We start from the raw sequence: 22,242 nt of genomic DNA, 5'->3' as shown, positions 1-22,242 counted from the left end.
AGGCACAGAGTAGCCTGAATTCATTCACAGAATGAATTAAAAAAGAAAATCCAACTGTATGCTGCCTACAAGAAACACATCTAAGCTACAAGGATAAAAACAAATTCAAAGTGAAAGGCTGGAAAACAATACTCCAAACAAATAACATCTGAAAAAAAGCAGGTGTAGCAATACTCATATCTAACAATGCTGACTATAAGACAGCAAAGGTAATCAGAGACAAAAATGGTCATTTCATAATGATAAGGGGACATTGAATCAAGAAGACATAACACTTCTTAATATATATGCACCAAACCAAGGAGCACCAAAATATATAAGACAGCTACTGCTGACCTAAAACAAAAACCAACAAAAATATAATCATACTTGGAGACCTCAATACAGTGCTGACAGCTCTAGATCATTCATGCAAACAGAAAATCAATACCAAAATATTGCCGTAAACAAAACACTAGAAAAATTGGATATAAAAGACATCTACAGAACATCTCATCCAAAGTGCCAGAGTATACCTTTCTCTAGTGTAGATGGAACATTCTCAAGAATTGACCATATGTTGGGCCACAAAAATAATATCAACAAATTCAGAAAGATTGATATACCAAGCATATTCTCTGACCATAAAGCCTTGAGACTTGAATTCAACTGCTAAAAAGAGGTTAAAAACCCACGAAAATGTGAAAACTAATCAACATACTTTTTAAAAATGAGTGAGTCAAAGGAGAAAAAAAGCAGAGATCAAAAGTTACATACAGCCCTGGCCAGTTGGCTCAGAGGTAGAGCGTCGGCCTAGCATGCGGAGGACCCGGGTTCAATTCCTGGCCAGGGCACACAGGAGAAGCGCCCATTTGCTTCTCCACCCCTCTGCCGTGCTTTCCTCTCTGTCTCTCTCTTCCCCTCCCGCAGCCAAGCCTCCATTGGAGCAAAGATGGCCCGGGTGCTGGGGATGGCTCTGTGGCCTCTGCCTCAGGTGCTAGAGTGGCTCTGGTCGCAACATGGCGATTCCCAGGATGGGCAGAGCATCACCCCCTGGTGGGCAAAGCGTCGCCCCTGGTGGGCATGCTGGGTGGATCACGGTCGGGCGCATGCAGGAGTCTGTCTGACTGTCTCTCCCTGTTTCCAGCTTCAGAAAAATGAAAAAAAAAAAAGTTACATACAGACAAACAAAAATAACAATACGACATATCAGAATCTCTGGGATGCAGCAAAAGCAGCAATAAGAGGGAAGTTCATATTACTACAGGCCTATATGAACAAACAAGAGAGAGCCCAAGTAAACCGCTTAACTTCACATCTTAAAAAACTAGAAAAAGAAGAACAAAGGCAACCCAAAAACCAGCAGAAGAAAGGAAATAATAAAAATCAGAGCAGAAATAAATAAAATATTTATTCTACTCTTTGAAATATTTATTTCAAAGCTGGTTCTATGAAAAGATCAACATAATGACAAATCCTTGGCAAGGCTCACTAAGGAAAAAAGAGAAAAAACTCAAATAAACAAAATCCAAAATGAAAGAGGAGAAATCACCACAGACATCATAGATATACAAAGAATTATTGTAGAATACTATGAAAAACTATATGCCACCAAATTTAACAATCTAGAAGAAATGGATAAATTCCTAGAACAATACAACCTTCCTAGACTGAATCATAATAAAGTAGAAAGTCTAAACATACCCATAAGCAGGGAAGAAATAGAAACAAATATCAAAAACCTCTCCCAAAATAAAAGTCCTGGGCCAGACGGCTATACTAGTGAATTCTATCAAACATTCAAGGAAGACTTGGTTCCTATTCTACTCAAAGTCTTCCAAAAAATTGAAGAAGAAGTAATACTTCCAAACACATTTTATGAGGTCAACATAACCCTCATACCAAAACATGGCAAGGAGAACACCAAAAAAGAAAACTACAGACCAATATTTCTAATGAATACAGATGCTAAGATACTAAACAAAATACTAGCAAATCAAGTACAACAACACATTAAAAAAATAATACATCATGATTAAGTGGGATTCATCCCAGAATCACAAGGATGGTTCAACATATGTAAAACGGTTAACGTAATACACCATATCAACAAAACAAAGGACAAAAATCATGTGATCCTATCAATAAATGCAGAAAAGGCATTCGATAAAATATAACACAACTTTATGTTTAAAACACTCAAGAAAATGGTCATAGAAGGAAAATATCTCAACATAATAAAGGCCATCTATGATAAACCATCAGCTAAGATCATATTAAATGGCATAAAACTGAGGACTTTTCTCCTAAAATCAGGAACAAGGCAAGGTTGTCCACTCTCTCCACTCTTATTTAACATAGTGCTGGAAGTTCTAGCCAGAGAAATCAGACAAGAAAAAGAAATAAAAGGCATTCATATTGGAAAAGAAGAAGTAATGGTTTCACTTTTTGCAATGATTTGATTCTATACATAGAAAATCCCAAAGACTCCACAAAAAGACTGCTAGAAACAATAAACCAATTCAGTAAGGTCTCAGAATACAAAATTAATATACAAGTCCATTGCCATCCTATATGCCAACAATGAAACATCAGAAAACTAACTCAAAAAAAATAATCCCCTTCATGGTTGCAACTAAAAAAATAAAATACCTAGGAATAAACATAACAAAGAATGTAGAGGACCTATATAATGAAAACTACAAAGCATTGTTAAGGGAAATTGAAAAAGATACAATGAAATGGAAAAATATTCCTTATTCCTAGATAGGAAGAATAAATATAGTCAAAATGACTATATTACTCAAAGCAATATACAAACTTAATGCAATTCCCATCAAAATTCCAATGTCATTTTTTAAAGAAATGGAACAAAAAAATCATCAGATTTATATGGAACTTTAAAAACCCCAAATAGCCAAAGCAATCCTAAGGAAAAAGAATGAAGCTGGAGGCATTACAATACCTGACTTCAAATTATATTATAGAGCCACGACAATCAAAACAGCACTGTATTGTCAGAAAAATAGACACTCAGACCAATGGAACAGAATAGAAAGCCCAGAAATAAAACCACATATATATGGTCAAATAATTTTTGATAAAGGGGCCAACAACACACAATGGAGAAAAGAAAGCTTCTTCAACAAATGGTGCTGGGAAAACTGAAAAGCCACATGCAAAAGAATAAAACTGAACTACAATTTGTCCCCTTGTACTAAAATTAATTTAAAATGGATCAAAGACCTAAATATAAGACCAGAAACAATAAATTACATAGAAGAAAACATAGGTACTAAACTCGTGGACCTTGTTTATAAAGAACACTTCATGAATTTGACTCCAAAGGCAAGGGAAGTGAAGGCAAAGATACATGAATGGGACTACATCAGACTAAGTAGCTTTTGCACAGCAAGAGAAACTGACAACAAAACAAACAGACAGCCAACTACATGGGAGATGATATTTTCAAACAACAGCTCAGATAAAGGCCTAATATCCAAAATATACAAAGAACTCATAAAACTCAACAACAAACAAACAAACAAACAGTCCAATACAAAAATGGGAAGAAGACATGAACAGACACTTCTCCCAGGAAGAAATACAAATGGCCAACAGATATATGAAAAGATGTTCATCTTCATTAGCTATTAGAGAAATGCAAATCAAAACTGCAATGAGATACCACCTCATACCTGTTAGATTAGCTATTATCAACAAGACGGGTAATAGCAAATTTTGGAGAGGCTGTGGAGAAAAAGGAACCCTCATTCATTGTTGGTGGAAATGTAAAGCAGTACAACCATTATGGAAGAAAGTATGGTGATTCCTCAAAAAACTGAAAATAGAACTACCCTATGACCCAGCAATCCCTCTATTGGGTATATACCACCAAAACTCAGAAACATTGATACGTAAAGACACCTGCAGCCCCATGTTCATTGCAGCATTGTTCACAGTGGCCAAGACATGAAAACAACCAAAAAGCCCTTCGATAGATGACTGGATAAAGATGTGGTACATATATACTATGGAATACTACTCAGCCATAAGAAATGATGACATCGGATCATGTACAACAACATTGATGGACCTTGATAACATTGTACTGAGTGAAATAAGTAAATCAGAAAAAACTAAGAATTATGATTCCATACATAGGTGGGACATAAAAATGAAACTTAGAGACATGGACAAGAGTGTGGTGGTTATCACGGGGTGGGGGTGGGAGGAGGAGGAGAGGAAGGGGGTGGCGAGAGGGGAGGGACATGAAAAAAAACAGATAAAAAGTGATGGAGGACAATTTGACTTTGGGTGATGAGTATGCAACATAATCGAATGTCAAAATAACCTGGAGATGTTTTCTCTGAACATATGTACCCTGATTTATCAATGTCACCCCATTAAAATTATTTTTAAAAAACTGCAAAAGAATATTTTCTGAGAAAAACTGGTATAAATGTAAATTTGAAAACAATTATTTTTCATATGTTTTTTACTTTCAGTGTCTCAAAAGGAAGGTAAATAGTTTCATTTATCTGTATGTGAAAGAAACCTTGATGGTATGAAAGAAAGACAAAATGGAGCTGAAGACATTAGTAAGGAATTTGAAATTAGTTATTTTGGGGATAAGTTTAGACAAGAAGGGAAGGGAGGCAAGGTCTAGTAGACAATGGAATCATGGAAAAAATCAAGTCCTGAAGAAAAATACATTTCGGAAGTTTGGACTTGTGTAAGAGGCTATTTCATCTTTTTAGGTTACCAATTACTTTAGTAGAAAAATTACTAGCCACTAAGAATTCCAATGCAAAATCATAAGACAAATATTTTTGTATTATAGTTCCATTATGTCATTGTTTTTTCATTTATACATTTATGAAAATCCATTGTAAAAAATGAGAAAAAACGTGCAAATTAAGTTAAAAATGCAAACATCATATGTAACACAATGTTCTTACTCTTTTTTATGTATATAAATACCTTTGGAATATATATCCTGTGTCTGTCTAGTCAATATTTTTAACTGAATAATGTATTTTAAAATGTTTTCAATGTCAAGAAATTCATAAACAAGAAATTGAATGGTTGCACTGTACCATATCTTAAAATAGTCTCCTAATGTTGACCATTTAAATTATTTAAAATTTTTACCATTATAAGCAATACTGTGATCAAGTACATAAGTCTTACGTACATTGCCCATTATTCTCTCATAACAGATTCCTAGAAATGGGATTACTAGTTCAAAAGTTAGAACACTTTTAGACTGTATATATGGTATTGCTAAATTGCTTTCAGAAAATCTGTGTTAATTTTTTTTCTTCTCAAGTCACTTATGAATACTCATATCACCACACTCCTGCAATCAATTTTATCATTATAATTTTTTTTAATTTTTTTTTTTCATTTTTCTGAAGCTGGAAACAGGGAGAGACAGTCAGACAGACTCCCGCATGCGCCCGACCGGGATCCACCCGGCACGCCCACCATGGGGTGACGCTCTGCCCACCAGGGGGCGATGCTCTGCCCATCCTGGGGGTCGCCATGTTGCGACCAGAGCCACTCTAGCACGTGAGGCAGAGGCCACAGAGCCATCCCCAGCGCCCGGGCCATCTTTGCTCCAATGGAGCCTTGGCTGCGGGAGGGGAAGAGAGAGACAGAGAGGAAAGCGCGGTGGAGGGGTGGAGAAGCAAATGGGCGCTTCTCCTGTGTGCCCTGGCTGGGAATCGAACCCAGGTCCTCCGCACGCTAGGCCGACGCTCTACCGCTGAGCCAACCGGCCAGGGCCTCATTATAATTTTTTAAAGTTACAAAGTAACTACTTTTTGTTTTAATATACATAAAGTTGACTTATAGAAGTTAACGCTATTTTTATGTTTATTGATCATCTATACTTCTTTGACTTGTCCATGTTCTTAGTATTTTCATAAGAATATTTAAATTTTTCATTGATTGCAAAGGGTTACTTACCCATTAAGAATATACATTCTGCCTGACCAGGTAGTGGTGCAGTGGCTAGAGCGTCAGACTGGTGGTGGTGCAGTGGCTAGAACGTCAGACTGAGACATAGAGGACCCAGGTTCGAAACCCTGTGGTCCCCGGCTTGAGTGAGGATTCACCAGCTTGAGTGTGGGTCACTGGCTTGAATGTGGGATCATAGACATGACCCCATGGTTGCTGGCTTAAGCCCAAAGGTCACTGGCTTGAAGCCCAAGGTCACTGGCTTGAGCCCAAGGTTGCTTGCTGGCTCAAGCAAGGGGTCACTCGCTCTGTTGTAGCCCTCTGGTCAAGGCACATATGAGAAAGCAATCAATGAACAACTAAGGAGACTAAAGAGCTGCAGTGAAGAATTGATGCTTCTCATCTCTCTCCCTCCCTTTCTGTCTGTCTCTATCTGTCCCTCTCTATTTGTCACACACACACAAAAGAATATGCATTCTTTGTCATGTTTGCTGAAACTGTGTATTTTTTCTGTTGCCATTTGTTTCTAATTACATACATATACACATATATACATTTGTCTCTTCAAAAAATGAAAAAAGCTTTAGAGAATCACATTTACTGACCTTATTTCTGTGGTTCTTTGCTTTTGTGCTTACAATCTCAGTTAAATATCCATTTATGTCTTTTAATTTTACATTTTATTTGTAATTTTCTTTTAAAAATTATAGTTCTATTAAATTAATTTTTGTGGTTTTCAAAATAAAACAGTATCATTATGATAGCTTCTCCTCCATTTCCTTCCCATCTACCAGACCTAAGTGCAACTTCTTTTTTAGCTCTCTTTTTCAACTGATAGCTGCTTATTGGTTTACTAATTTTATGTATTATCTATTAACTATCTAATAAAAAATGAATGTTTATCTTTGAATAAAATTTTAGCTTTTATGACCTCATCTGTCTAATATATTCCATTGCAATTTTTAGTAGAATAATAAAGAATAATTACATTGTGATGTTGTGGGTATTGGTCTACGCCAAGACAAGTCATGTATATGAGTGCATTTCCTTTGCTTGATGTTTTTTTCCAAGAGTTTCTAAGGATTTTATTTACTTATGTTATATCTTTCTTATGTTGAATTCTGTGTATTCCCTTCATGCCCATAGGATCAGGACATCATTTTTCTCTAAATCACTCTCTTACAAATTAACTCTTCCAATCCAAAACATTTGTTTCTGGGCTTCTTGCAAAGCTATCATCTTGGCCTTCTTTTAATGACTTTCTGAGATGAGTGGTCTTTCTTCTTGAGCCACTCTTTGTTATGCTATTATTAGTTTCTTATTGCTACTGTAACAAATTCCTATAAAATTAGAAGTTTGAAATAACATAATTTATTCTTTTATAGTTTTGATGGGTCAGCAGGACTGCTTTCCTCCCAGAGGCTGTAGAGATGATCTGTTCCCTTGCCTTCTCCAGCTTTCAGCGCCCTCCTCTTTCATCTTCAAATGTAGCAGCACAGAATCTTCAAAACTCTTCCTCTCCCTTGCCTCCCTCCTGCAAAATTGTGATTACATTTGGTCCACCTTAGTAATCTTCCCATCCCAAGATTCTTAACTTAATCACAACTGCCAAATCCCTCTTCCCAGGCCATATAAGTAACAAATTTAGAGGTTCCTGGAATTGAGGCATAGACATTTTTGAAAGAGGGGAGTTATTTGTATGAGAGTTATGTTTTATTTTATGTTTACTTCCATTTTTTAGATATATATTAAAAAGTTCTTAAACAAATGTGCATAGACTATAAATTTTAATTCTGTATCTGAAAATGTCCATATCTGTAATTTTTGTACTGAGATGTGATATAGTTCAAAGAATCGTCTTTCATTTCATGTTTATTTGGTTTGAATTCTTACACTTCTTTTTTTTTAATTTATTTATTAAATTTAATGCAGTGACATTGATAAATCAGGGTACATATGTTGAGATAAAACATCTCTAGATTATTTTGACATTTGATTGTGCTGTATACCCCTCCCTCAAAGTTAAATTGTCTTCTGTCACCTTCTATCTGGTTTTCTTTGTGCCCCTCCCCTCTCCCAACCCCTCTCTCCTTCTTTACCCCATCCCCCGTCCCCCCACCTCCCACCCTCCATCCCTGTTGCCATCACATTCTTGTTCATGTCTCTGAGTCTCATTTTTATGTCCCTTCTATATATGGATTCATGTAGTTCTTAGTTTTTTTTCTGATTTATTTATTTCACTCCATATAATGTTATCAAGGTCCATCCATGTTATTGTAAAGGATACGATGTCATCATTTCTTATGGCTGAGTAGTACTCCATAGTATATATGTACCAAAGCTTTTTAATCCACTCGTCCTCTGACGGACACTTGGGTTGTTTCCAAATCTTTGCTCTTGTGAACAATGCTGCCACAAACATGGGGGTGCATTTCTCCTTTTGGAGCCTTTCTATGGTGTCCTTGGGGTATATTCCTAAAAGTGGGATAGCTGGGTCAAAAGGCAGTTCGATTTTTAGTTTTTTGAGGAATCTCCATACTGTTTTCCACAGTGGCTGCAACAGTCTGCATTCCCACCAGCAGTGCAGGAGGGTTCCCTTTTCTCCACATCCTCGCCAGCACATATTCTGTGTTGTTTTGTTGATGAGCGCCATTCTGACTGGTGTGAGGTGATATCTCATTGTGGTTTTAATTTTCATTTCTCTAATGATTAGTGATGTTGAGCATTTTTTTCATATGCCTGTTGGCCATCTGTATGTCCTCTTTGGAGAAGTGTCTATTCATCTCTTTTGCCCATTTTTGGATTGGATTGTTTGTCTTCCTGGTGTTGAGATTTACGAGTTCTTTATAAATTTTGGTTATTAATCCCTTATCAGACGTATTGTCAAATATGTTCTCCCATTGTGTAGTTTGTCTTTTTATTCTGTTCTTGTTGTCTTTAGCTGTGCAAAAGCTTTTTAGTTTGATATAGTCCCATTTGTTTATCCTGTCTTTTATTTCACTTCCCCATGGAGATAAATCAGCAAATATATTGCTCCGAGAGATGTCCGAGAGCTTACTGCCTATGTTTTCTTCTAAGATGCTTATGGTTTCACGGCCTACATTTAAGCCTTTTATCCATTTTGAGTTTATTTTTGTGAGTGGTGTAAGCTGGTGATCTAGTTTCATTTTTTTGCAGGTAGCTGTCCAATTTTCCCAACACCATTTGTTAAAGAGGCTATCTTTACTCCATTGTATTTCCTTGCCTCCTTTGTCAAATATCAGTTGTCCATAGAACTGTGGGTTTATTTCTGGGTTCTCTGTTCTGTTCCATTGATCTATATGCCTGTTCTTATGCCAGTACCAGGCTGTTTTGAGTACAATGGCCTTGTAGTATAACTTGATATCAGGAAGTGTGATACCTCCCACTTTATTCTTCTTTTTTAAGATTGCTGAGGCTATTCGTGTTCTCTTTTGGTTCCATATAAATTTTTGGAATATGTGTTCTATATCTTTGAAGTATGTCATTGGTATTTTAATTGGTATTGCATTGAATTTATAGATTGCTTTGGGTAATATAGACATTTTAATGATGTTTATTCTTCCTAACCATGAGCACGGTATATGCTTCCACTTGTTTGTATCTTCCTTGATTTCTTTTATCAATGCTTTGTAATTTTCCAAGTACAAGTCTTTAGTCTCCTTGGTTAAGTTTATTCCTAGGTACTTTATTTTTTTGGTTGTAATTGTGAAGGGGATTGTTTCCTTAATTTCTCTTTCTGACTGTTCATTGTTGGTGTATAAAAATGCCTCTGATTTCTGAGTATTGATTTTATATCCTGCCACTTTGCTGAATTCATTTATCAGGTCCAGTAGCTTTTTGACTGGGACTTTAGGGTTTTCTATATACAATATCATATCATCTGCAAATAATGATAGTTTTACTTCTTCTTTTCCCACTTGAATTCCTTTTATTTCTACTTCTTGTCTGATTGCTGTGCCTAGGACTTCCAGGACCATGTTAAATAAGAGTGGTGAAAGGGGGCGCCCCTGCCTTGTTCCTGATCTTAAGGGTATTGCTTTTAACTTTTGCCCATTGAGTATGATGTTGGCTGTGGGTTTCTCATAGATAGCTTTTATCATGTTGAGGTATGTTCCCTGTATTCCCACTTTGCTGAGAGTTTTGATCATGAATGGGTGCTGGATTTTATCAAATGCTTTTTCTGCATCTATTGAAATTATCATATGGTTTTTCTCCTTCTTTTTGTTTATGTGATGAATCACATTGATTGATTTACGAATATTGTACCATCCTTGCCTCCCCAGAATAAATCCCACTTGATCATGGTGTATGATTTTTTCCATATATTGTTGGATCTGGTTTGCTAATATTTTGTTGAAGATTTTAGCATCTATATTCATCAGAGATATTGGCCTATAATTTTCTTTCTTTGTGTTGTCTTTACCTGGTTTTGAATCAGAATTATGCTCGCCTCATAAAAGGAGCTTAGAAGTCTTCCTTCCTCTTGAATTTTTTGAAACAGTTTGAGAAGGATAGGTGTTAGTTCTTCTTTGAATATTTGGTAGATGAATTCTTACACTTTTACTTACTACTTCTGTGCTTTTGAGCAAGTAAATAAAGCTTTCTTTCCTTCAGTTTCTTTATCTGTAAAATGGGTATTAATATCTACTCATAGAATTGTTAAAGATTAAATGAATCATTCAAATATTTCCTATGACAATAAATACTAGTTATTAGCAAATTAAAAATTGTTAAGTTGGCTAGACTGAACATTATTGGTTTTCATAATTTTAAATTTATTCTTTTACAGTTTTCGGATCTACTATTTCTATTGAGAACTCCATTGCCATTCTGATTCATGTTGTTGATATGTTCTGCCACATGAAAGGTTTAAAATCTTGTCTTTGTACTTAGTGTTATGAAGCTTTAAAATGCCTGGTTATAAGGGGATCATTTTAAAAATTAATTTAGTAAAATATTACTCAATATAAGTTTTGAGTTTCTTATCAATGCTCAGAAGTTCTTTTGTTTCTTCTTTTTCTCTGCTTTATAAACTTTCTAGATTCTTATTTCTCCGTTAGTCCTTCGGTATTAATCCTCTACGGCTCTTTTCTGTCAGATTTTTCAGCAGCAATGTTCTTTCTAAGATTTAAAAAAAATCAACTTAATTTTTTTCAGAGAATATTTTAATGTTAATATCTTCTTAGTATTCCATGATTGTTGTTTTTCTTTTTTTCATTGAATTTTTAGGGTTTTTAATTTGGGTTCTCTGAGAAGCAGATATCAGGGTAGAAACAGAAATACATGAGATTTGTTGGAGAAACGCTTGTGAAAGAGAACGTGGAGGAAGCCATGTTAGGCAGGGGTATCACACCTTCACATTGTGAGGTAGATCCGAACACTGTGATGGAGAGGGTGAAGAATAGAGGGCAGGGGAAGCAGTCTTAGATGGCTGTGTAGTTCTAATAGAGCTTTGGCCATACTAATGGGGAGTTCTTGAGCAAAAGATACACTTTATTTTTTTAACTTTAGTTTTTAATTTTGTGTTGACATGGTTTTAAAAAAGGTACACTTTAAAAGGAGTCCTGAGCCTGACCAGGTGGTGGCGCAGTGGATAGAGCATCGGACTGGGATGCGGAAGGACCCAGGTTCGAGACCCCGAGGTCGCCAGCTTGAGCGCGGGCTCATCTGGCTTAAGCAAAGAGCTCACCAGCTTAGACCCAAGGTTGCTGGCTCCAGCAGGGGGTTACTCGGTCTGCTGAAGGCCCGCGGTCAAGGCACATGTCAGAAAGCAATCAATGAACAACTAAGAAGTCGCAACGCCCAACGAGAAACTGATGATTGATGCTTCTCATCTCTCTCCTTTCCTGTCTGTCTGTCCCTGTCTATCTCTGCCTCTGTAAAAAAAAATAAAAAAATAAAAAAATAAAAAAATAAAAGGAGTCCTGAATCTCATAGGATAGGATATACATTGAACCCTCCATTCCCCCCTGCCCTCCCCCTGACTGTACTCAGTCATTAAGTGGAAGCAGCCTGTGGATGGTGTGTCATTAGTGCAAACATGACGAATCCACAAAGTAGCAGCTGAGATCAATCAATTACGCTTCTTGAAATAGGAGGTCTGAGCAGTGCCTTTTCATTGTCACCATTGCCCTTTCTATGTGTCTCTCACACTTATAGGATGGAAAGCAGTTCCTCCATGGTTTCTATAAGACTTTCATCTTGAGAAGAAACAGAAGATGGGAATTAGTGGGATAAACTGCAGCCTCCATTGTACGGGTAGTCTCAGGGCTACAATTGATACTCAAACCTGTCCTCTCCCACTATCCATTCTAAATTGTCTTCACTTGGCCTTGGCCGGTTGGCTCAGCGGTAGAACATCAGCCTGGCGTGTAGGAGTCCCGGGTTCGATTCCTGGCCAGGGCACACAGGAGAAGTGCCTATCTGCTTCTCCACCCCTCCCCCTCTCCTTCCTCTCTGTCTCTCTCTTCCCCTCCCGCAGCCAAGGCTCCATTGGAGCAAAGATGGCCCAGATGCTGGGGATGTCTCTGTGGCCTCTGCCTCAGGCACTAGAATGGCTCTGGATACAACGCCCTAGAGGGGCAGAACATCGCCCCCTGGTGGGCATGCCGGGTGGATCCCGGTCGGGCGCATGCTGGAGTCTGACTGCCTCCCCGTTTCCAGCTTTGGAAAAATGAAAAAAAAAAAATTGTCTTTACTCTCATTTATCATTTTAAGATGGCAGCTCATTTCATGGGGTGACCCAGACCTTTAATTCTGTTGAGTCTGAGTTCTAGATTGCTGTTGTAGTTTGTGCTGCTATAACAAATTACCATAGACTGAGTGGCTTAAACAACAAACATTTGTTTCTCGTACTTATAGAAGCTGAAAGTCAGAGATTAGGGTGTTAGCATGGTTAGGTTCTAGTGAGAGTCCTCTTCCAGGCTGCAGATAATTAACTTCACCTTGTATCTTCTACACATGGTGGAAAGAAATCTAGATCTTCAGTGTCTTTTATAAGCACACTTAATCCATTCATGAGGACTCCACCCTCATGATCTAATGACTTCCCAAATAACCCACATCCTAACACTGTCACATTGGGGATTAGATTTCATGTTTATGGTTTTATATGTATTGTTTACCTTTTATTATGGGCTAAGAAGCCTCTTTAATGTCATTTTTTTTCCTGAAGTTGGAAATGGGGAGGCAGTGAGATAGACTCCCGCTTGCACCTGACCAGGATCCACCGGCATGCCCACCAGGGGGCCATGCTCTGCCTATCTGGGGTGTCGCTCTGCTGCAACCAGAGCCATTCTAGCACCTGAGGCAGAGGCCACAGAGCCATCCTCAGCACCCGGGCCATCTTTGCTCCAATGGAGCCTTGGCTGCGGGAGGGGAAGAGAGAGACAGAGAGGAAGGAAAGGGGGAGGGATGGAGAAGCAGATGGGTGCTTCTCCTGTGTGCCCTGGCCAGAATCAAACCCAGGACTCTCGCACGCCAGGCTGATGCTCTACCACTGAGCCAACCGGCCAGGGCCAACTAATGTCATTTTGATGTCCTGTTCAACACAGTAGTAATTTAAGCAAGCATTCTGTTGATACTCTTCTTTCAAAATTCTCAAAGTGAGTGTTGTATGTGTATGTGCATGTGTGTGTTGGGTGTGTATATATACTTTTGAAAATCATTTGTTATATTTATGTTGTTTCAAAAATATGACCTGAGAATTTACTCTCTGTGGCTTTTTGTGTTATTTTAAATTTTAGTAGCTTAATACAGAGAATTTGAATTTCTAAGTAAAATAATATGAAGGATTTTCAATTTATTTATCTATTTATAAGTGAGAGGAGGGGAGATATTGAGACAGTCTCCCACATGAGCCCCAACCGGAATCCACCCAGCATCCCCTGCCTGGGGTTAATGTTCTAATCAACTGAGCTATCCTCAGCACCTGGAGGCTGAGCCGATGCTTGAACAAACAGAACTACTGGCTTCAGGGGAGGAAGAAAGAGAGAATGGGGAGAGGGACAGGGAGAAAAGCAGATGGTTACTTCTTTTGTGTGCCCTAATTGGAAATAAAACCTAGAACATACCTATGCCGGGCCAATGCTCTATCCACTGAGCAAACTAGCCAGGGCTGAAAAAAATGTTCAATTATGAAAATTTGTACTAGACTCCTTAGCAGTTTCAACTGCTTGTTTCAACATATTTCAGTCCACACTGATTATTATAACTTAAACAAAACTAAAACAAATGAGTTAAAGATTAAAACTACATTTTAACATGTTTATATGTGAAAAATAACATTACATTTATAGATATTATAATATCATCTTACCGTTTAAACTGTTTTTTGGGGCCATTCAAGTTTGTGTGTGTGACTTTGTGTGTATGTGGGTGGCGTTTATCTATTTGAAATCTAATTCTAAGTGGGTTTTTTTCCTTAAGGAAATAACCTTTTATCTAAATTATTGTAATAATTATTTTCCAGTTTGACATTATATTTTTAATTGACATTTTAGAGTTTTCAACAATCGAGTAATTGGAACATATATGCCATCAAATATCAAATCAATCTGAGTTTATAATTTTAAAATACTTTCTCTATTCTAATAAAGAAATAGAAATACATTTAGGACTTTTACTTCTCTCACTTTCTCCCTCCCTCTCTCCCTCCTTCTTTTACTTTCTTCCTTCCTTCTTTCCTTCTTCCTGTCTCCATCACTTTCAGATCGCTCAGTAAAGTAAGAGTGCTTCAAATATGCCAAACATGCCAGAGACCACTATCTTTTATACAATATAAGAGTTTGTGGAATGTATTGGAAAAATAAAGCATGTTGAAAATGCTACACTATCCCCAGAGGTTTGACCAAGATTGTATAGCCCAAAAGGAGTCATTAAGGCTTCTTATTCATAGATGTTTAATGTTACTGTTTGCATGGATGGTGGAGCAGACATTTAACATAACAATAATGATATTCTGAGAAGGTTATATGCTAGTAAGGAAAAGCCATGCCTAAAAATCATTGGCATCTTTTGATTTCTTTTCCTAATGTAAATGATAGAGCATAGTATTTCATCATTGAACAAAACAAGGCTATTTTGGTCAGAGATCTCTTCATTATTCACTCATTTGGTAAATATTTTGTCTTTACAATATGGTCAGTATATCTAATCTGTATCGGTGTTACAAAAATTAGTATAACATATTTTGCTTTTAAGGAGTGGCTGGTTAGAGCGGACACTGTGTACATAGATAAATTATAACACAACCAAGTAATTATTAAGAGAGTCACAAACAATTTATTATGAGATAACAAAGGAAGAAATAACTAAATCAGCTGCAGGGATTAAGGTCGATTTCAAAGAGAAGGCAATGTTTCAAATGGATCTTAAAAAGCGAGTCATGGAAGCAGATTATTTATTGGCCACTGACAGATCTCCTGGTGGATTTTGAAGTGAACAATTTCCATGAGGAGTGAATGTAAAATCCACTCTGTGAGCATGTTAGTTAATGCACTGAGAGTAAATGGAAGGTAAAGACACAGAAAAGGTTACAACCAAGTACTGTTTCAGAAACTTTATTTGGCCTGACTGGTGGTGGCTCAGTAGATAAAATGTAGATCTGGAACGCTGAGGTTACCAGTTTGAAACACCAGGCTTGTCCAATCAAGGCACCTGCGAGAAGCAACTACAAGTTGAAGCTTTCCTCCCCCACCCATTTGTTCTCTTTCTCTTTTCCCTAAAAATCAATAAATAAAATCTTTAAAAGTATAAATTTTGTTCTTTTCTGTAACGAAGAAGAAGGACGATAGCCACATGTCTCAAAGCCCCTCTCATATTCATGAGCAAAGTCTGCATTGCTTGCTGTTCTTCTCATGGCCACATTCACAGTAGAGTTGTTAACAGAATAAAAGTTTTGTTAGGCAACCTCCATGGTTTGGACAAGAAGCAGACAAGTAACACTACACTCTGCTATTTTTCTCAAAAATATGGAAAACATTGAGAACTTGTAAGAGTCATATTCAAATCCAACTTCTGTAGTTAAGCCCTACTATGTGTCAAAAGCTTTCCTGCATTCTTCCCTCATATATTTTATATCAACTAACACAGACTCTTGAATTTTCACCAAAAAAATCTCTCCAACATAAAATTTTTTTTCTGTGGCATACCAAATGCTTAGACATATACAATAGACTAAAATGTATGATACTTAAGACAATTTAACTTCCAGACATTTTGTTCTAAAGCTGTTGTAGCAAGCATTTTGTTCAGAAATAGCTGAATTTTGCTATTCCTGTTAAAAAGTCTGTTTTCCTAAGCAAAGTTAAGACTAAGAAATCTGTCTCTTTTCTCTCTCTCTCTCTCTCTCTCTCTCTCTCTCTCTCTCACACACACACACACACACACACACACACCTTTCAACCAAAGATCATTTAGCTTCAAAATAAATGATAGAAATTTTCAGAGCAGGGAACACATATTCTTTCAATACCTACTTGTGAGGACCTTCTCGGAAGTTGTGTAGGATTGGTTTGTTGGCCAAATGCAGCTCAGAAGGTGAAGAAATAGCAAGTGGAAAGCCTTCACTAGCTCCTCAAAGCTGAAATCACTTTATATCAAGTTTAAATTAAAGTAAAGGAGAATGGTGCAATATATTTTCCTCTGCTTCATTTCTTTTACATTGCCTTCTCCTGGGCAATTTGTTATGTAGAAGGGTGATGTGTTTATACATTTTGGAACTAAGCAGTCATAAAACTGTATAGGCACAGCTTGAAACCACCATCCACAAATTAGAAAGTTCCCCTAGATTTGCTCATTTTATAAACACTTTATGGAAAAAAAAGAGAAAGAAAATCAAACAAAACCCCAGGAAGGTGGTTTAGGTGCCCCCTCCCACTCTCCTCCCAATATAACTCCCAAATAGTTTATTTGATAATTATACAGCACTGAAATATGATGCAAAGTTATGTAAATACCATTTTCATCATACAATGAAAAATCTTAAAAACTGCCTTCAGCAGTATCAGCTGGAATTCAATATACTCTATGTATTTTTGAAACGAAAATCCAAATATACTTTATTCTTCATATTAAAAATAAAAGACTAATTGAAAATGGCATCTGTAAACAAATTTTTTGTTTTGTTTCTAAAATAGTTTTCTTGCTGTGAACTAAAGACTTTAGAAGTCGTTAGTTGTCAGAAGTAAAATTATCCTTCCCCAAACCTCTCTGATGCTATTCTGTACTTTCTAAACAATCATCTTGCTACTTGACCCATGTAATTTCAGAAAATATACTGAGCATTGGTAGATTGGACACAGATTCTAATGCTCTGTTTTTGATGTACTCCCAGATTAAGATAGAAAGTCATTTGCATCAAAAAATGTAAAATAAACAAAGCATAAGGCACTGCATGTTGAAAATGTAACTCCTTCAACAAAACAATGAATAACTTATTTACTTGCAACAGCAGTTATTTCCTCAAGATTGCTGCCTCACAGATGTAGGCACTGAAATAATATTAAATACAACAGTATTAAGTGCTATTTTTGTTTTAGATCAGAAGGAATTTAAAAAATGTGAAAACTTGAAATAAATATACAAGTAAAAGAGATACATATTCAAGTGCTGTTATTACAGGCTATGTTGAACAAGTTTAAAGACCCAATATTCAGCTAGGGCACATGCTTCATATAAGAGATATTTCACATTTTGCATATTGCCAAATTTTGTCATCTAGCCCATCTATCAACAAATGACAAACTGAATTATGGTAATAGGAGGGAATGATTGTGAATGCTGGTAAAAAAAAATAAATGATGGTAAATAAGATTGATTTTAATATGCTACTCTCTTGAGATCTAAATAAGCTCCAAAATTAGACTATGTGCTCAGCACATTGTAGCTATTTAATAAATATCTGTTGAATGAATGGATAAAGTTTATTTATTGCAAAAAAATGCCTAAATGCTCTCCAAGGAAAGAACAGTACTGCCTAGTACAGCTGACCTCAAGTTTCCTTTCATAGGAAATTGAGCATACTTTTAACAGAAACTGAATGTTCTCTAGAAGTTTGGGGTATAGGTAGATTGATAACCACCTTTGATGCTCAGCAGGGAACTCATAAATAGTTAAGCATATGCAAATTACTTGAGAGAAGTTGGTCTTCATTTGTGGTTTTAGGTCAGACTAATGATTTTCTCTTTCAAACACAACCAAATGGATGTGTCAAAAGAGGTAAAATTCTTAATGGGAGTGGACATAAATAGTTTCTAACCTGCTGCTAAGGTTACAAATGTCACTGGTAGTTGTCATTATAATAGAGCAGAGGGTCCTTCATTATTTCAAATGTATTTCTATATCCACAGGTAGTCAGATAAGTGACCATTACCACATGTACCAAAAGGACAAACAGATGGTGTTCAGATCATTCATTTTTTGTGTGTCTTAACAGTATTCAAGCATTTTGGAAGTCATTCAGAGTCATGTGTTTTTTATCAACTTATGTTGAAACATTTACATACATTGAACCCTTGCCCTTTCACTCCTGGCTTTGTTTCCTCCATCTCCCCTTTCTTATATCCCAAGTGTGCAAGTGTAAAAGTGAACAATAGACCTTGTCCCAGGGTGACTGGGAAATCTTCTACTGAGATTCCAAGTGAGCATTTTCTATTCATCTTCTGGTCTTCCAGGAACCGCTGGGCATGATCAATAGCCCAATCAGAATCACATGAAAAGATCCCTTCCCTCCTACTTGACTTTGCCAAATCCAACAGTTTTGCCACAGGGTTTGAAGTGAGGGTGATGGGCACACTGACAGAACACAACCAGATCACGCTGGTGCAGCTGATGCGGAACATCCCCGCAGTGGTCTTCCAGCAGTTTCAAACAGATTGTACCCACAATCCAAATAGGCAAAGGATAGAGCCAAGGAAACAAACTGGCGGAGCAGAGCTCAGTTAGGGCCGTTTTGTTGTTGCCTGATCATATAGAGAAAGTCAGTGGGCTGTATAGATAAATTCATTATAGATGGTTTCTTCCCAGTCTGTTGCAATTACCTTATTACAGTCCACCGTAGAGCAAGTAGTACACTTATTTGGCTCAGCCAAAACCAGCTGATACAACCTGTGATTTGGAATCTTTCCAGATATTGCTGAGAATTATAAGTTTGACAGCTAGGCCATGATAGCTCTGACAGTGAGGAATATCAGATTTTTTTAGGATTGATAAAGCATTTTTATCTGCAACTCTCTCCCCTTCAACCCTCAAGAGCACACATCCAAATAAAGTTGTTCAGAGTGCCCTAAATTGACCTGTTACACAAAATGTCATTAAACCATAAGTGTTTTTTTTATCTGAATGGAGTGTCTTCCTTTTTTTCCTAACCACATTTTTATCTCAATCTATGCCCTACTTTATTCTTCCTGTTAATTAGATAGCTTGACTAAAAATTTTGTAGATTTAGCATCTGTCTATGAGTTCAGTTATCCCCTGCTAAATTCGATGTCAACATTCAACCACATCATAGTCCATTCCCACTTGGCCTTACCAAGCCAAGAAAGGGCTATTTGGATCAGCTTTAGAGATAAACTGGTTCATTTAATATTTATGTCCTAGAGAAATTAAGCTACATGAATGACATGATCAATAGGCACTGAGCTATTATTTCAATATATGACAAAATTTAGCAGAAATCAAAAACAAACAAACAAGCAAACAATCTTTATACAGAAGTTTACTTAAATCAGTAATCTGGGATGTTTGAACTAATGCACCATATGAAAAGCATTAAAGAAGCCCACAGCTATGACTAAATCAACGTATGTGAAATATCCTCACACAGTTTTTTGTTGCCACAGGATTTTGTTTCAGATTTTCCAAATTTTTGTAGTAATGAGCATTTTTTGATGTTGCATCTCTGCTTATGTGAAAGTATATTACTGTGTCATTTAAAATGAGTACCCTAAAGCTTGGTTGAATCATCGGTGCATTTCCGGCTTCAAACCTCCCTGGTTAAAAGTCTGTATTTATTCATTACCAAGTTACTGAGGCTTAGAAATACACTTTTCAATGTAAAGTTCTTAGACACTCAAATTTTGTTAGTCTTAACTGAAAGTTTTCTCCTGTGATGTGATATAGATAAGAACTTTACTTACACAAATTTCTCATGTGAACAGTTCTGTAGTGTTGCTTCAGAGAAAGGGTACTGAGATTTACATAATAAATGCATTTTTGTTTTCTTTTGTTTAAAGTGTTATATTATTATAGAGTACAGCAACTTTGAACTAATAGTAGTTTGAAGTCTCCCTCCTCATCAACAAACATACTCCCTGACTTTCCTACTTTCTTTAAAAGGACTCAATAAGAAAAGAATGGCCTGAAACAACAAGAATCTATTTAACTGGATAATGATCTTTCTTGTTTTGTCTAAGACCACCCTCTCCCACCAGATACTTCCCTAAAATGTGATTTAGAGCTCTCAGTTGTGGAGAAGCTGCTGATTCAGATTTTACTAGGACTGACAGTGGGAGTGTTAATAATAGATCTTATTGCACCTGTCGAAATTATTGGAAGGTGTACAGACCTGCTATTTGGGTTGAAAAAGGCACTTAGTCCAAATATTTTACTGATTCTTCATTCATTCATTTATTTAATAATATTTATTAAGCACTATGTGCCAGTCATACTACCAATTGCTAGAGTTAAATAGTAAAACAAGAGTGACATAGCCCATTCCTTCAAATTATACATGTCTTTTTTCTATTTTAACTTCTTATTTGGTTATCACATATGGATCCATTCAGGTTCTATCTGTGGCTTCATTATCAATCTCAGTGATTGCCTTGCCCATTATTCTACCTTTGTTCTATTTTTCTTTAAAACACGCACTTTTATCCAAAAAAGACAAGCAAAAGAATTGAAATCTAAACAAACAAAAAATTATAATCCTCAAATCCCAAATTTAACCATTCATTTTTCCCAAATGAGTTAATGTTCTTTCTCTCAGTCATATGATTTCCTAAAATACTGCCAATTATATTGTACATTGAAAGTACAAGTTTTATTTAGGAAGTATCCAACTATTTTTAAATTTCATTCCACACAGTAGTAATTATTATAGTGCTTGTTACTACGTATTAAACTCACTGAGACCAACACAATTAACCATGAATTTTTAAGAAATATCTTTTTTAAGTAGTTAGTTAAAAGTTATTTAACATTACTCAAGAGGATCTGATGAATGTAAATAAAACACTAAAATGATAATAAATAAATATATTAATAATTTAAAGGTAGATCCTGAAAGATCATTATTTGAACATAATATAAATATTTACCTAGAAAATTTATTAATCAACTGACAAGTTAAAAGGAATAGTTAAGTCATTAAAGTGGTTCAATGATTGGTTAATGTAAAAATTTAATATTGTAAAAAGTTTTTGATAATGTAAAAATTAATAGCTTTCTTATGTACTACCAATAAAAAGAGCAAAAAGATAGTAGAAAAATGTAATAGAAAAACTTACTGCACCATTAAAATGAAGCTATATATAACTTTATAAAACTTAAGATTATAAAAGAATATTTATAGAAATATAAAATAAAACAATCAATATTTTTTTTGTTGGGGAGATTCAATATTATAAAAATTCCTATTTTTTCAAATTAATTTATAATTTTAACTCAATAGAAAGCTATATGATATTATATGAGATAATTCTAAACATTTTTCCTGTATCATTTCAAAGAATAAACATTCAAGGATAGCAAGAAATTTTGACAATAATATAGAAAGTTGTGTCACAAATATTAAAACAGAGACCGAAATGAATTGGCAAAGGGCATTAATTACAGCAATGTGGCAAAACTGAAAAAATTAGGAGGAATCCAAATACCCGTTAATAAGGGACAAGCTAAACAGATTTATACCTCCATAAAAGATAATGTAATAAAACCATGATAAAGAATATACTCTTTATGTTCTAATATTGAAAGATGACTTAAATGAACGACATGTAATGAATGAAGCCAGGTAAAGCCAAAAAACATCCTAGCTGAATCCTTTCTGAATTCCTGATCAACAGAACTTTGAGAATAAGAAATCAAGGGGTTTTAAGCCAACAAGTTTTGGAATGGTTTGTTATAATGTAGCTCTGGAAACCCAAAACAGCCACCAGGACAGAATGAGAACAATCTGCTTATTGAGTATATAAATGGAGTGATGAGATTAGCCTGACTATACTGTGGAGGAAAAAAATAGGATATATAGTGTGAGGCAAAACATTAGAATCTGGA

General features: G+C 36.0%; 1 protein-coding gene across 1 annotated transcript in view; it reads right to left on the bottom strand.

Annotated features, from left to right (window-relative positions):
• ERICH6 (glutamate rich 6) overlaps positions 1–18,806 on the bottom strand; it is a 90,133-nt gene extending 71,327 nt beyond the window's left edge. The window contains 1 exon segment of the mRNA XM_066266530.1: positions 18,471–18,806. Coding sequence (XP_066122627.1) covers positions 18,471–18,806 — 336 coding nt within the window.
• Between the last annotated feature and the right edge of the window lie 3,436 nt (positions 18,807–22,242).

Source organism: Saccopteryx bilineata, chromosome 3, assembly GCF_036850765.1.
Source record: "Saccopteryx bilineata isolate mSacBil1 chromosome 3, mSacBil1_pri_phased_curated, whole genome shotgun sequence".
Classification (NCBI taxonomy): Eukaryota; Metazoa; Chordata; class Mammalia; order Chiroptera; family Emballonuridae; genus Saccopteryx; species Saccopteryx bilineata.
The sequence above is the reverse complement of the archived record's forward strand: the minus strand, read 5'-3'. Positions and strand labels throughout refer to the sequence as shown.